The sequence below is a fragment of the Nelumbo lutea genome, chromosome 2 (genome assembly GCF_056320005.1).
Source record: "Nelumbo lutea isolate HS-2025 chromosome 2, American lotus-T2T, whole genome shotgun sequence".
NCBI lineage: Eukaryota > Viridiplantae > Streptophyta > Magnoliopsida > Proteales > Nelumbonaceae > Nelumbo > Nelumbo lutea.
The window spans coordinates 13356580-13372260 of NC_142685.1; the positions used below are offsets into that span (position 1 = coordinate 13356580).

At 34.7% G+C, this 15681-nt stretch overlaps 1 protein-coding gene and 1 long non-coding RNA gene across 2 annotated transcripts; one reads left to right on the forward strand and one right to left on the reverse strand.

Moving 5' to 3' along the window:
- Positions 1-9102: 9102 nt before the first annotated feature.
- Positions 9103-11283, reverse strand: LOC148868666 (uncharacterized). The gene is made up of 2 exons (XR_016108232.1): positions 10197-11283; positions 9103-10090 (listed from the first exon to the last, which is right to left on the reverse strand). It is a non-coding gene; the product is annotated as an uncharacterized LOC148868666 (long non-coding RNA).
- On the forward strand, positions 11022-13885 carry LOC148868667 (weak chloroplast movement under blue light protein (DUF827)). Its single transcript, XM_088973851.1, has 2 exons — positions 11022-11288; positions 12220-13885. Exons 1-2 carry the CDS (start codon positions 11022-11024, stop codon positions 13723-13725), a joined length of 1773 nt encoding a protein of 590 aa, XP_088829977.1. The 3' UTR covers positions 13726-13885.
- Positions 13886-15681: the final 1796 nt, after the last annotated feature.

Here is a 15681-nt window from a genome sequence, read left to right on the forward strand (position 1 = left end):
TAGATCTACGAAAATTTTATGAAAAGATTTGGGAAAAATATAAAATAACAAAAAAATAAAAATATATTTTTTATCTGCCTATAAAAAATTTTAGATCTATGGATTATCTATCGTATCCATTTAGCAATTAAAATTTCTTATTTAACAATTTTTATTTTTTATATTTTAGATTTCAAAAATAAATAATAATTAATTATATTTTATGATCTAATCACAATTATTAAATATATTATAGATCTATGGATAATCTATCATATCCATAAAGTAATTGAAATTTCTTCTTTAATAGTTATTTTTTTATATATTCTACAATGTTTTCTTATTTTTTGTAATTTTTTGAAAATAAAAAATAAAATTTAATTATTTAAATAAAAATAATTATTAATTATATTTATACTTAAAAGTCATGCCAATGCATGATTTATGATTGGATAGGATAGTCGGGTTTTTTCCATCATTTAAAACTTAAGAATTATAACTTATAAATTATAGTTAAACATAGGGCTTTTAATGAAATTATAATTGACTACGATGTATTTCTTCATAAAACCATTAAAATATACTAATTTAATATACGTATACCTCATTGACTTATGTTTAGTGTTATTATTATATTTTATATTTTATTAAAGTATTTATAATGTTTTTATGTGTATCTTAATTTTTCTCCGATAGACATTAAAAGAAACCATCTACCTCTACTGCTTCGAAAACCTCTAGTAGTCTTGGAGCCTCTTTTAACTTTTTTACACCACCATCAAGATATAAGCCCCTGATTTCATTTGATTTCCTAGAGCTTGATATACTAGGCCTATAAACAGATCGAATTCAAATCGAATCAAGTTATATTCAAATTTGAAACTAATTATGATTCATAATATTTGAATTCAATCCAATATCTTATGGATATCTGAAACTCAAATTCGATTTGGTTGGAATTTGACCAAATAAAATTTTCAAGCTTCTATGAAGCAGAGCCCAAAAATAGATTGTTCTAACTTTTAGAGAAAAGATATATATATATATATATATATATATATATATATATATATATATATAGTGGTTGTTGGATTAGATTTTTGAGTTTCTAATTACCTGAGAAAGGGGAAGTGGAAAGAATTCCCTCTTTAAACCTGAGTTTTGGATTAAGAACCCTATATCTACAATTTGAAAAGCGCCTTGATGTGAGAATAGGTGTGTCGGTGCAAGTGCACGATAGCAATGGTAGATGACTAGTTCTGAACGGCTAGACTGCTGGAGTGGTGGTTGCTTTTCTTGAGTTGGGCGGCGAAGAACTAGCGAATTGGTGAATGATTGATCTGATGTTGAACCACTAGCACTTTGTTTTGGTTGGGCAATGACAAAGGGTTAGGGACTTAGGCGGCGTTCGGTATTGTGTTCATCTTGTGAATGGACCATTTCAGTCCATGCCACAAGATGAATATACAGTTTGGTTGGGCGTGGATGAGACCACTCCACACTATATCATGGATCAGCATTGTCCACACCCCAAAATATTGGCAATGGGTATTTATCGTGGAAGGGCTCTATCCACAATCTATTTTTTATAGTGTTTCACATTCACAATCGAAATCCTATATTTTACCGTTAACCTCTCCACCACCGAAGTGCTCTGCCACTGTGCTTTGTCGCAAAGGGAGGTATCCTCCACCAAAGTGCTCCTCCAGGCTTTCTCTGTCGTTTCTTTTTCCTTCATTTCTGTTGTTGATATTGATTTTGGTAGTGTTACTCCCTTTTTTTCCACCGCCGTTTCTTTTTCTTTCCAATTCTTCATCTTCTCTTGCGGTTCTTCTCTCAAACACCCCCACCGAAATACAGCTTCAAATCTCCAAGTTCTGAAACCTTTTTGTCTAGAGGCACAATCAATAACGCCTTTCCAATTCTAGAAGTCGGAGTCGAATCCTTTGAACTCTTATTCGAAGGACAACCCTTTACAAATCACCGGTTCTGGACCCCCTACAACGGAACTACAATATAATGATTTGTGATATGGATTACCAGGCATGATCCATCACATTAGTAGAGAAACTTTGTGATGTGAAAGAATAATCAAAGAGCAGCTGCAATTTTCTTCATGTTGTCCATAGTCTATGGATAGATGTTGTTTTTCCTTGATAAGAGGAAAAAAGGTAATGGGCATTATGAATGAGGTCAGGGAAGGCTAAGAAAAACCTAGATTTCAGAAGTGAGAAAAAGATTTGATAGATCTCGTGTTTTGTTTTCATTATTTAACAGAAGATATGTCCCTAGATTGTACTGAATGGAGGAATAGGACTTTTGCCACTTACACCACTTAGGTGAGATCCAATATGAGTTGTGGTAGACTTAAAAATTTAAGTGAGAAGTTTCATCAGAAATTCTGAGATGGAGGAGAAACATTAGGGAAAATGGAATGCTTTCTAAAACTTAAAAATTTGTTAACATGTGCAAATTATATACTTAAAAATACTTAAAAACTAATACCAAATAGTAGTCAAGGCAAGTATCTTTGCTGAAGGGTAAATAGAAGATAAAAATAATAATTTTTATTTTTTTAATTATTTTATTACTATTTTTGTTTAAATTAATATTCAATTGCCAAAGCCTTTTTTTCAATTTATTTATACTATAAATTATAAAAGTTGGACATTTATAATAGCTATATAGATTACATCATAAATTGTACATGCGATATGTGGAATCGAAAAGTGTGGCATGGATTGGTCCACAATTCAGAACAATTGTAAATTGTAGTGTGGTGTGGACCAGTACACACAACCCAATTTCTCATCCACACTACAGAACACCCCCTTAGTGTTTTGGGGTTTCAGAGAAACAAATGGGAGGGTAGAGGTAGGGTGAATCGAATGTCGATTGTCGAATGACTTAGTCAAGCTGGGTAATCGGTAATCCTAACTCCTAATTGATTTTACCTCTATATCCTCATTAATTAAAGAAATTGTTATTTATATTATATCATAATCAATTCGGATATATAATGGATCGAATCAATATATATCTGAATCTGATCCGATTACTTAAACAACCAAAAAGTATATCCAAATTTGATTGAATATTCAAGTTAAACTATCCAAATTCAATTTGGTTATGCTAAATCTCGGATTCGAATTCAGACTTTCAAATATCAGCAAAAAGTCTATCACCTTCTCTCGAACTAGGACCGTCAAATAGACCAGATTTGACCCAATCCAATCTAGTCCAATATGAGTCCATTACAAATGGACCAGGTCCAATGTAATCCAATGAATACTTTAGACCATTTTGGACTGGTCCAATTTAATGTTTGGACTGTCCAATATGTTCAAATTAATTTTAATTTAGATTGATTCTAACCCAAACCTGGTCCATTGATACCTATGTTCTTAGTAGACCAGATATTGTTGAAATCTGACATCCCCTAATCCAATATAAATCTATTATGGATGAACCAGGTCTAATCCAAATCCATGAATAATTTTGAATTATTAAATCTGGACAGGTCCAATTCAATATTATGTCATATTGATCCGTCTAATCCATTTAAATTGATTTTAATTTAGACGAGATCGAATCCAAAACTGCTTCATTAACACCCCTACTTTAAACTCAATCATTAACGAAATATAATGTATTTTTCCTCAGCCAATCCATACCATGATTTGTTAGAGCAATTTGGCATAGGATGCTATTGCTCCGGTTTAGACTTAGTTTGGGAGGAGTACAAATGCAAATATATAGAATGCAAAACCTTATATTTTATATTATTTTGTATGTATTTATACTGTACATATTTGCATTTGTACTCTTTCCAAATTGAGGAAAGATTTGCGAACCCCTTTTTAGTCAATACTTACAGGCTGTTGAATGAATTCATGTTAGCTTTCAATTCATTTAATTTGATCTTTGAAAGTTGAAAGTATCTCGAACTTGTCATAATCTTACAAGCATGGGTCAATTCCCTCATTGCCAAAATTTATATGTGGACGAGTTCATTTTATTAAAAAAAGACTGAAATAACCATTTTTACAACAATCCAGGATGGCTCAAACTTTTAGATATGGAAATTGTGTTCTGAAATTTATCAGATAAAAGAAAAGAATCATTTCATGTTACCTTGACAAATCAGACTTAATGACAGGTCGGTCAATTCAATTGTTGTTAGCTAATATTTCTGCCATGCATGTTCATTAATTCTGTGATTATCTGACTTTACTTCCGAGATTAGAATTAGAATTTCATATTAGGATTTTTACTTGTTAGGTAGACCTAGCTTAAAGAAGGTAAGGTTGTAAGTTAAGGTGACCAATTTTCGAGGAATCAAAACTGTAGCTAGATGCAATTGTTTGCTTCTGTTTTTGGTTCTTAAAAAGAGATCTCTGAACCTGAGTCTAATTGTGTAATAAACACAAAAAGGCTACAATTGTGAGGCTTACACGGATATATAGAGCAATAATCTAGTATGAGATAATTGAATTAATACATGCAATCCTGCATGCATGCAGGAACTCCACTTGATTGGTTGTGTGCAACTCACGAACTATGCAGCCATTGGCCGGTAGTGGACAATTTAATGTCAATATTTATGCCATGCATGTACTTAAAAATTCATCATCCCACTATGTGCTCCTCCCTGACTGTGGCGTATTTGTGACTTTGGACTCTCTTTTTAATTATTTGTCTCTACTTTAAGAAAGTAAGTAAGAGACATTAAGAAAGTAGTTCATTCCATCTATTGTTTTCGTAAACTTAAGACATTGCTTTTGACTTAAACACTAATGCATATATATATAAGATATATAGAATGGTAGGTTAGGGGTACAAGAGTTGAGTTGACTTGACCATTTCATTCACAAGGACAAGGTGGCCTGAGAAGTTCTTGACCAATAAAATTACGAAATAAATAGTTTATTAAGTTATGTTTCGTTTGATTTGATTTGATAAAAAATAAGAGAAGTAGAAAGTTGAGAGAAAGTTCTTAAAACTTTAGTTTGGCTTGGAAGGAGTACAATTGTACAAATACATACAAAATACAAGGTTTTGTCCTCTACATATTTGCATTCCAATGGTGGATTGTATGGCATCTATTGTTTGAATTAATATAAAGATTGTAAGAAGATTATTGACTACATTCAAATCCTACATGCATATATATGCTGCTTCCGTAATTTAACATCTTGCTAATTAATTATGACTTAAGAACCAAGTGATGGGCAAACTCAGTCTTTTAGCTTTGCAATGGAATCCTAATTTGGAATTCCCCTCAATTCTGGTCCAATTTGAGGGAAGTGCTCAGTCTCATCAGTTCCTTGTAATAGCAAAAAGATGCCTATTCTTGCAAAACACTGATACATTATGTATCATAGAAAGAGTTGACATGTCGTTCCCCTTCTCAAGTAACTTACCAACTTTTTAAACACTAATGGTGAAATCTATGAGGCTCTATTTGCTTGAATGAATGACTTAAATCAATTACTTTTGGCCAATATATTTATTTTCCAATTTTTCTTTTCATATCAATTGTTACCTCAAACCCAAAATTTTGTGAGATAGGATTAGCTTGTATACAATAGCTGTTCAACAGGCTGTGAGACTGATATAATGCTCCACCCCAGTCTTTTAATACATAAAACCCACAAGCATTCAACCCTTCACTGTGGGTTCTATGTATTTTATCACTGGCATGAAATTTTATCATTGGTTCCACAACCCACTACACAGCTGACGCGTTCTGTAAATCCACAGTAAAATTTTATAGCCAAGGAAGGCATGTTAAGCAAAATTTGGGTTATCTTTGCAAAGGATACAACCCAAGCCCAAAGCCATAGTTGACTTCTGATTTCTCACCTTATTGTAGTAGTTCTGATCATTGGGCCGGATGCCATAACACCAATGCATTTAGTCCATGCCCATCGGAAACTATGGCCTGGTCAGAATTAAGTCCAAACTTGAGTTCTGAGGCTTACTCCGGCTCAAACTAACATAAACATGTAAAGCATTTAGGATATATCCAGTATTATGTGTTATTAAATGATATATTAGATATTTTTAAGATATTTTCAAGACGTAACAAACGTTAAATACAAAGGTCTTGTAACACAGGGGCCTGGGGACTGTACTACAGACTTTAACTAGACTTGGGTCCACCACATTGAGCTTAATTAGAAATATGTAGTATATAGGGCGGACAAGGCTAAGACTGACCTCGACCAGCCCAATACTCGCACTATTTTTTTGGTAAATGGCCCTTACTTACCCTTATTCGTAAGCTAAAATAAAACGATATTGGCACCAAGAAAGCACATTTTACATATATTGGGTCCATTTGGTTTACAATTAATCAGAATTAGAATCGTAATGGTCTATTCTTATAATCTGTTTGATTCATACAGAAATTTAAATGAGAATTAGAATCAATTGTAATAGGATTTCATTCCCAAAGGTGAGGGAGGGAATGGTCATTCCAATTCCAATTCCAGACCCCTATTCATGAAAACCAAACAGGCCCATTGTTCTTTGACTTTGACTTCCAATTTAAGATTCTAAGCATTTATTTCTTTAAGATTAAAAGCATATAATCAACTATCAAAATTCACATTTAAAATTGGTGTCGATACAAGAAAAATGCTAAGTTTTAAGAGAATCCACTTACGGTGTATTTCAAATATTTGTTGTATGTAAAATCAATTTTTCAACCAATCATTTTAAAGATGCTGCATGATCTATTTGCTTTTCATTGGTTCACGTTTTGCAATATATACTTATTATCAAAGACTAACAATGTCAAAGATTCAACTGTATCATGTCACTTATTAATTAGTTTTGAGTGTTTTTCTTCAGTGTGCAGTTCATGCACCATAAATTTTCCCCAAGACCTAACAACCCAAAGTGAAAAGAAGAGATTAGAATAGACTCCAGATCTCCTACCCATGTCTACCCACATGACACTACAGTTATACATTGGGAACATCTCCCATGAATGGTAACATGTAAATACTGAAGATGTTCCCAATGTATGGCTATAGTATTATGTGGGTAGACGTGGGTAGGATTTTTGTGGGCAAGAGATCCAGAATCTATTCTAATCTCTTCCTTTCACTTTGGGTTGTTAGGTCTTAAGCAAAATTTATGGTGCATAAACTGCACGATGAAGAAAAACACACAAACTAATGATAAAGTGATATGATACAGTTGAATCTTTGACATTGTCAAAGTCTTTATTATTTCATTGAAGAAAGAACAGAATAAATCATCAAAAGCATTCATCAAATGGAAGTTGTATATGCCTACCGTCATATTGTGGATTTTTTTTTTTTTTAATTTGCACATTACATATATCTCTTAAGCCATGTTTACTTTGCAGGAATAGGGATCTGGAATTGGAATCCAAATGGGCTATTCCAATTTCAACTGTTTGGTTGGGTGAAATCAAAATCACATTTTCATTCCTAGTGGAATGGCATTCCCCCATTTGAGGGAATGACCATTCCCTCCCCCTCATCCCTTGGGAATGAAATCTCATTCCTTTTGATTCCAATTAATTTTCATTCTCATTCCTATCTCAACCAAATAAGTTATAAGAATAGACCATTCTGATTCCAATTTCAAAGGATTTGGATTCTTATTCCTATTCTAAACGCAAAGCAAATGGGCCCTTAATTCCTACTACCCAATAAAATTTATTAATTGACTCAATCGTTGATATGTTTTACAAGCATTATCTTAGGACAAAGTGACATCTCATTGATGCAGAGCATTAACTCCTTTTTTTTTTTTTTTAATTTGCACATTACATATATCTCTTAAGCCATGTTTACTTTGCAGGAATAGGGATCTGGAATTGGAATCCAAATGGGCTATTCCAATTTCAACTGTTTGGTTGGGTGAAATCAAAATCACATTTTCATTCCTAGTGGAATGGCATTCCCCCATTTGAGGGAATGACCATTCCCTCCCCCTCATCCCTTGGGAATGAAATCTCATTCCTTTTGATTCCAATTAATTTTCATTCTCATTCCTATCTCAACCAAATAAGTTATAAGAATAGACCATTCTGATTCCAATTTCAAAGGATTTGGATTCTTATTCCTATTCTAAACGCAAAGCAAATGGGCCCTTAATTCCTACTACCCAATAAAATTTATTAATTGACTCAATCGTTGATATGTTTTACAAGCATTATCTTAGGACAAAGTGACATCTCATTGATGCAGAGCATTAACTCCTTTTTTTTTTTTTTTTTTGACATATACCACCAACTCCTTTTAAATTTAGAGGCTCACTCTTTTAGTTAAGTTCTATTTCGAATTAAACGATTGTATGGAGTAGGCAGATGCATCTCCATCCTGTATTGAAATGTCCTTTGAATAATAAATTTATTTTCAATAGGCCACATTTGTATGCTTTCTCTTATTAATACTATTAAACAAGTAGCACATGCATTTCAGAAGAAGAGAGAGAGATGAATGGACTAAGATTTTGTGATGGTTGGTTCTATGCCAAGGCAATTGCATATGGTAAAGATATCAACTAGAAAACAAATAATAATAATAATAATAATGATTTGAACATTAAATTTAATGATTTTAAGTATCATAGAAAATTATATTGGATTTAGGGATCTTGAATGGATTCAAACTTAATCTGCTTAAATAAGCAGTTAAAATAGCAATTTGCTTTGAAGGGTCCATGCAGAGTAAACCAGAAAATAGTCAATCAGTTATTTTGATGGGAGCATCTCACATACATCACAAATGCTAATTGCCTCTGGTTGGAGGCTGAGTGTCTTCTTTTGACTTTATGCCATTTGTAGAGATTTTCTTGAGCTATTTCACTCTTGGTGCTCCTGATTACTGCTTTGCACAGCAAGTTAGTTTGTCTTACAATGTTGCTTTCTATTATTCTTCTTGTAGTTTGTTCTCCTTGTAATTGTAATCTGAGCTTTTTATTAATGAAACTTTGCTTCTTTGGCTTAAAAAAAAAATTGTTAATTGAAGGAGAAGCACTGTAGAGAGAAAACTGGTTCTTTATAAGTGCAGATCCCATCCACAAGCCAGTCCTGGGCCACTTTTTTTTTTTTGGAAGAAGAAGATGAAGAAGAAAGGCTGTTTAAAGCAACAATTCATTCATATTTAATCATGTAGTCAGAATACATCTCTTTATTAGCAATGCAATTTTATTTGCATTAATGCAAATGCATAGGATGAAAAGAATGAAAATTCTGGTTAATTTTGTTTTGAGATTTACTTTATTGTGCTTCATGTTCAATTTTATATTACTTGTACTGCAATTTAAAAAAAATAACATAAATTTTAAAAATAATAAATCAGAATTTGCGCCCAAATCATTGGAACTACATAAATTTAAACTACAATCAAACGCAGCATGAACCATGTCCTTGAAAATCTGGAGTGAAGGACTGGGTTGTGGAGGTTGGTTGTAGAAAGAGCAAAGTTGACAAGCAGATGGGCTGGCCCATTAACCATCCTAAGAACCCAATTAATTGAGAAGTGAGAGAACTTCTTGACAGTTGATAGTGGAGCCTGCAAAGCGCAACAACAGAAGCAGTGATGCATGAAGGAGACAGCAAATGCAAATCATCCTCCACCTTCCACTCCAGACTCCACCAGATCTCCTTCTAACACGAGATAGTAGATGGGCTGGGCCGCTGGGGCCAGGTCCATCCATTAAATGATAAAATCATTATGTAGGATCAAAAGGAACCGCTTATCTTATATTGTGGATTATTGATGTGGATCCGATCAATCATCAATGGATGGTGCTGGGCTTTGGCAATTCACAATTGGCAGGGTTGAAGTGTCGCCGTGTCGGTCGGCTGAGAGACTTGAGCCCCTCCTAGTCCTACACACTTGACACTACATATAAAGTAGAGTACTCCACGTCTTCGGAAGTCGTGCACTGAAAACCAAAGGACAATCCAACGGTCTATTATCAACGGATGCATATGCCCATCAATCACCCTTACCCCTTTTTCTTTTCTTTTTTTTCAAATTCCATCTTTAACGAGGGCATTTTCGTAAATAAAATTTCTATCCAACGGTCGCTCTCGCTGATGTTCTCATCATTCATTCATCTGGACTCAAATAAAACAAAACAAAAAAAAAAAGGTAAAACCTCTGAAAGAAAAGAAGAAAGAAGAGGAAAGCTTTGGGCAAAAAGTAAAAAGTAAAAACGGTCACCTTCGCTTGAATGATGATCTTATCTTCATCCGCCAAACATATCTTTTATCCTTTTCTAATTCTACGGGAACGGCTACTTGGTAATTTGCTTTTTGCTTCTCCTGTGGATGTTCTGTTGCCATCCCACATGTATATTTTATCAGTCAATCGACCATCGTCGATTTACTACCACCGCCCTTTGATGTAATGTAGGAGACTAGTAGACCTTTTAGGCTTTTACTTGGAAATTGGAGGGCCCACTTTCGGACATTTTACATCATTTTCTTTTCTTCCCTATTTATATTTATATGGTCCCACATCACACTGATACACCATAGAAGCTTTAAGCCTTTAACATACTTCCTATCTCGGCGGTGCTGGTGCCGGTGCCGGTGCCGGTCCGCACTGCTTAGATGTAAGTCATCTTAACTTTAAGGGCTTTACTGGAAAACACATTTTTCGAATTACCACCTAGGATCCAACGTCTCTCCTCTTCCAGTCCTCGCATCAGACAAATTCATAATATCACTGCAGTAGCCAGTAGTGTGGTATATCCACTTTCCAGTATTCCAACAGCTTTCCTTTCTTACTGTCTCGCTGCTCTTACTCTGTATTGCCGCTGCTTTACTTTCCCTCACTTCCACTCCACTATCTCCAACATCATCAACGCTATCATCTCTCTCTATGCTTTCTGTTTCGGGGATACTTTTTTCTTTCTTTTCCTCCCATTTTGTCTTCAAAACAATGACCCTAATAATCTAAACTAAAAGAGGGCCATTCGAATCGGCTACCATTGTTGAGTATTCATACTTCTGCTCATTCCCTGAACCTTGCTGTTCAACTGCAATGGACCAACCACCGGAATCCTGCACCCAACTCATTTCACCCACATCCATTGCCCCAGATTCAGGCACCAAAACTCCACCACCCCAAACCCCAAAATCTGGCACCAATCAAACCCTCGTTTCCCAGAATGCGCAGGACAACAACAAGGGCACCAGTTTCAGGGCCGAGATCGATACGTCTCCGCCGTTCGAGTCCGTAAAGGAGGCCGTTAGCCGCTTTGGTGGTAGCGGTGTTTGGAGACCTCCTCCCAAGCTCATTCAATCTGGGGTATGAGTTTGTTTTTATTCCTTAATTAAATATTTCATCTTTGTTTTTACCAAAGTAGAAAAAAGAAGGCACATTGTCATTCCTGCTCTCTTTTTCAAATTTCATCCGTAAAATCTTGAGTATCATGAATTTATAATTTATATTTTGTACTTTTCTCCATTTCTATTTCTGACGTTATTCGGCTGGGGAAGTTTCACATGTTTTAATTTCATTTCTATTTAAGAAACAAACTATTTAGTATGTAATTTGAAGCTTTGTTATGAACTTATGATAGAGTAAATGTAATTTCCCTTCCTTTTCCAGTTCCAATTGTTTCTTTTTTACATTGCTTAGATATATGGCTCTGCATTATGAGATCTGCGTTTGAATTTACTGAGTTTCTAGAAATATTTAAATAAAAAAAATTTCTCCTTCTAGAGATAGCAGAGAAAAAATGCATGCTACATTCTGCTAATTCCAAGCTTTTAGGCATTCCAGTTAGTCTCATCTCAAGGATATGGCTTAGTTGAGTTGTGGATACCCAAGAAGGCCTAGATTTTTATCTCTACTGCGCCTTCATTTTTGTAAGTATAAACCTGGATATACTATGTATGTTCCTCAGTATCTATGGTACTCCTAGTAAGACTGTAGTTATGGTAGACTTGCATATAACAGCACACCTGGCAAAAGTGCAGGATGAATGAAGCCCATTACTGTAAAGAACTTTGTTTGCTTCTTATTGTAGAAAATATCCTCATCTTCACAATTTACTTCCACATGTTTTCCTAATTTTATTTGTCTAGATGATCTTTTAATTGGAAATAAATGAGAATGGCATAACAGATAACACACTGGTTGTACACCGGTGTACCATAAATACAAGATGGATACCGTTAATTTACTCTTAGCAAATAACTGTTTATAACTAAGAGGACGTTTCTGTCATATGCAGCATGGTCCCGAGGAGGTTGATATAACAAAAGTAGAGGAACAAGCTGTCCAGTTAGAGAAAGATTTGATTGTCAAAGAGCGGGAAACACTAGAGGTCTTAAAAGAACTGGAATCAACAAAAAGGATTGTTGAGGACTTGAGGTTGCAGCTCCAGAGAGAAACATCCCAAGGAACTGCAAACCTGGATTCAAATTCAGATAGCAATAAGATAAATATAGGTGCTGAAGAAAAAGAAAACCAAAATCCAGAAAATGTTTTAGGGATGCATCAGAATCCAGTGGAAGGTGTGAGCCTGCATGCCTCTTCGTCTCCAGGTACAATATTAATGGAATTAAAGCAGGCGAAGGTGAATCTAAACAGGACAACAAGTGATATTGTTGAAATTCGTTCTTCTGTTGAAGAATTCAACAAGAAGATAGAGAATGAAAGAATCTCACTAGAAAAGACTCGCGAGAGGTTGACGTTGAATTCTGCCAAGATATCTTCTCTGGAGGAAGAGTTAAGCAGAACAAGGCTCAAATTACAACTGACTAAAGATGCAGAAATTAAGGATGGTTCTGATAACCCAACCGATATTTCAAGGGAGCTCCAACAATTAAATTTGGAGGTTGAGAAGTTTAAGAAGATGGCAGAAACTGCTAAATCTGAAGTTTTGAAAGCAATGTCAGAGATCGAACAGACAAAGACGAGTATAAAAACAGCTGAGATCCGGATGATTGCAGCCAAAAAGATGGAGGAAGCAGCTAGAGCAGCTGAAGCTGTTGCCTTTGCAGAGATCAAGGCTCTAGCAAACAGTGAGAGCTCATCTGGGGTTTTCCAGCAAAATCCTGAAGGAGTAACTCTTTCTTTTGAAGAGTATTCTTCCCTAACCCACAAAGCTCAACAAGCTGAGGTGCGCTCAAAGAAGAAGGTGATAGATGCCATGCTTCGAATAGATGAAGCAAATATATCTAAGATGGAGATATTAAAGAAGGTGGAGCAAGCAGCAGAAGAAGTTAAAATCAGTAAAATGGCTCTTAAAGAGGCTCTGAACAGAGTCGATGCTGCAAATAGGGGGAAGCTTGCTGTGGAAGAGGCTCTGAGGAAATGGAGATCGGAGCATGGTCAGAAAAGACGCTCAGTATACAACTCTACCAAGTTCAAGAACTCCTACCCATCTTACCATCGCAGAGATTCAAGGCTGCTTGATCTAAATGGACTGAACATGAGTATTGATGGGTCAAAGCCTGTCTTGAGACCAACCTTGTCAATAGGACAAATATTGAGCAGGAAGCTGCTTCTCCCAGAAGAGTTTGAAATGGAGGAGAAAGATAGCATTGAGAAACCAAAGATGTCACTGGGTCAGATGTTAAGTAAAAAAAGTGGTGTTCTATCTCCTCCTTATAAGCCTGTTAAAGAAGGAAATGCTCACAAACAGTTTTCTGCCAAGAGGAAGAAGTTTGCATTTGCCCGGTTTTCACTCCTGTTGACGAAACAAAGTAAGAAAAAAAAGCAGGCACTTAAGTAAACTTACTTGGTCGTTTTATTTGTCCATCAACTCTTTTGTAATTTTTGTCGTTCGTTTATTTCCTTCTAGTTTGGACAAATTATGGTTATTTCTTTTTCATCTGTTTGTAAAGATGTTTGATATACTGTTATATTTTCATATATATTTGTCATTTCTCAAAGCTGGTATAGAATGGTGCAATGAGAATGGGTATTCCAATCCTCAATTGAACAGTTTCCTGATGCGCAGCTACATCAAAACTAGTTGTAGACTTGCAGGATTCTATCCCGCCCCCCGCCCCCCCTCACACACATACAAAAAAAAGGAAAGGAAAACAGAAAATAAAGAAAGGAAAGGAAAGAACTGTGACATAGCCAGTTATCACCTGTTGAATGTCGCTTGACCTTGGGCAGGGGAGGAGCTGAGGAGCTGCTCTTGAGTAAATTCCAAGTCCGTAACTGTATGCGATGATGCCAATGTCCGTAGTGTTTTTTTAATCTCACATCGAGATAGGTGTTATGCATGAATGATGACGCCTGTTCTGAGTACCATCTTTAATTAGTGGTAACCTGGGATTCATCATAAGTTGCTCTTAAAAGGTAAATTCTAACTGAATGCTAATATCTATTAACTATGATACCAATCTCATGGAATTTTGATCTCATATTGAGATTGGTGTTGTGCATGAATGATGATGCTTGTTATGACTTGTGACTTAGGATTCTTTTACAGAGTAGCAGAGCCAAATCATTAAATTCTACATTCCAGCTTGTAAAAAGCAAAATGAATACCTTCTCTACCTTGGACACCCTGGTAAATAGGAATTCAGGTATTAAATTCTATAAATATGAGCCGGTTTTGGTAATATTATCCACAAGTTTTAGAGATGGAGAACAGGAGGTGATTATGGGGTGTGGACCTATGGCATAGATGAATCCACACTACACCACCACAGAAGAATCGTTCTGCCCTGTAAATAAAATGGGTGGACAGTAACCACATTACACCCTTATAGGCGTTCTACATGGTGTGGTTACAGTTCAATCCACACTTGTTTTGGTTTCATATATCTCACATACAACATGTGAGATAATCTACATTTTTAATCAATAATGAAAAATATGTTGTTTTTTAGGTAATACATATAATAAAAAATAATACAATTTAACTATGACAATGCAAAATAATGCATTTTATATTATAAGATGAATAATTAAAAAATACTGAAACCCATTTAATAAAAAGTAATAAAAAAATCTAAAAATTAAGAATAAATGGTAAAATGTATATAATCATAAGTATTATATTAATTAACATAAATCACTGTCTTCACTGTTAATTAGATACTAATAATTGATTAAAAATATGATAAAATCAATAAAATTGATAAATTTTTAGCATATTAAAAATATTACAGTGTGGTGTTTTTTTACAAAATAGAATAGTGTGGAACAATCATGAGATAGTGTAGATCAGTCCACATTACAGTTCAACCAAACATAAATTTAAGGTATGTCAAGTTTTAAAACGCTATATATCTATGATTCTATAAGTAGGTCACATCATCACATCACGTATATACATGGACCTTACTAGTTTATTCTTTATATGGAAGAGAAGCATCTCGGGCATTTTAGCACACCATAATGAGTAGTGTTGTCCGTAGTTGTTACTTGTTATCTGTATTTACCATGAATATATTGAATATAACCTGTGCAATAAACTGACTAAGCTCATGAGGAACTTGTAAACAGAACAAGCTTTTGCAATTATAAACTACTTACTAGTGACATCCTAAACTAAGACTAATGAATCAAATTCACGACTCTAATGACTAAAATGCTGATTCAAATTTAGCACTTGGTCATTAGTGATTAACCAAGAACTTGATGAATCTCTAATAAAACTACGGAATCCACAGTTTGGTGAACGTAGGGAATTAACAAGTTTAGCGAACCCCAGAACAGAAGGTAGCTG

Coding starts and splice junctions, on each gene's coding strand:
- LOC148868667 (XM_088973851.1), top strand. CDS start 11,022: ATGGACCAACCACCGGAATCCTGCACCCAACTCATTTCACCCACATCC. Junction 11,289..12,219: donor CCAAGCTCATTCAATCTGGG/GTATGAGTTTGT, acceptor TGTCATATGCAG/CATGGTCCCGAGGAGGTTGA.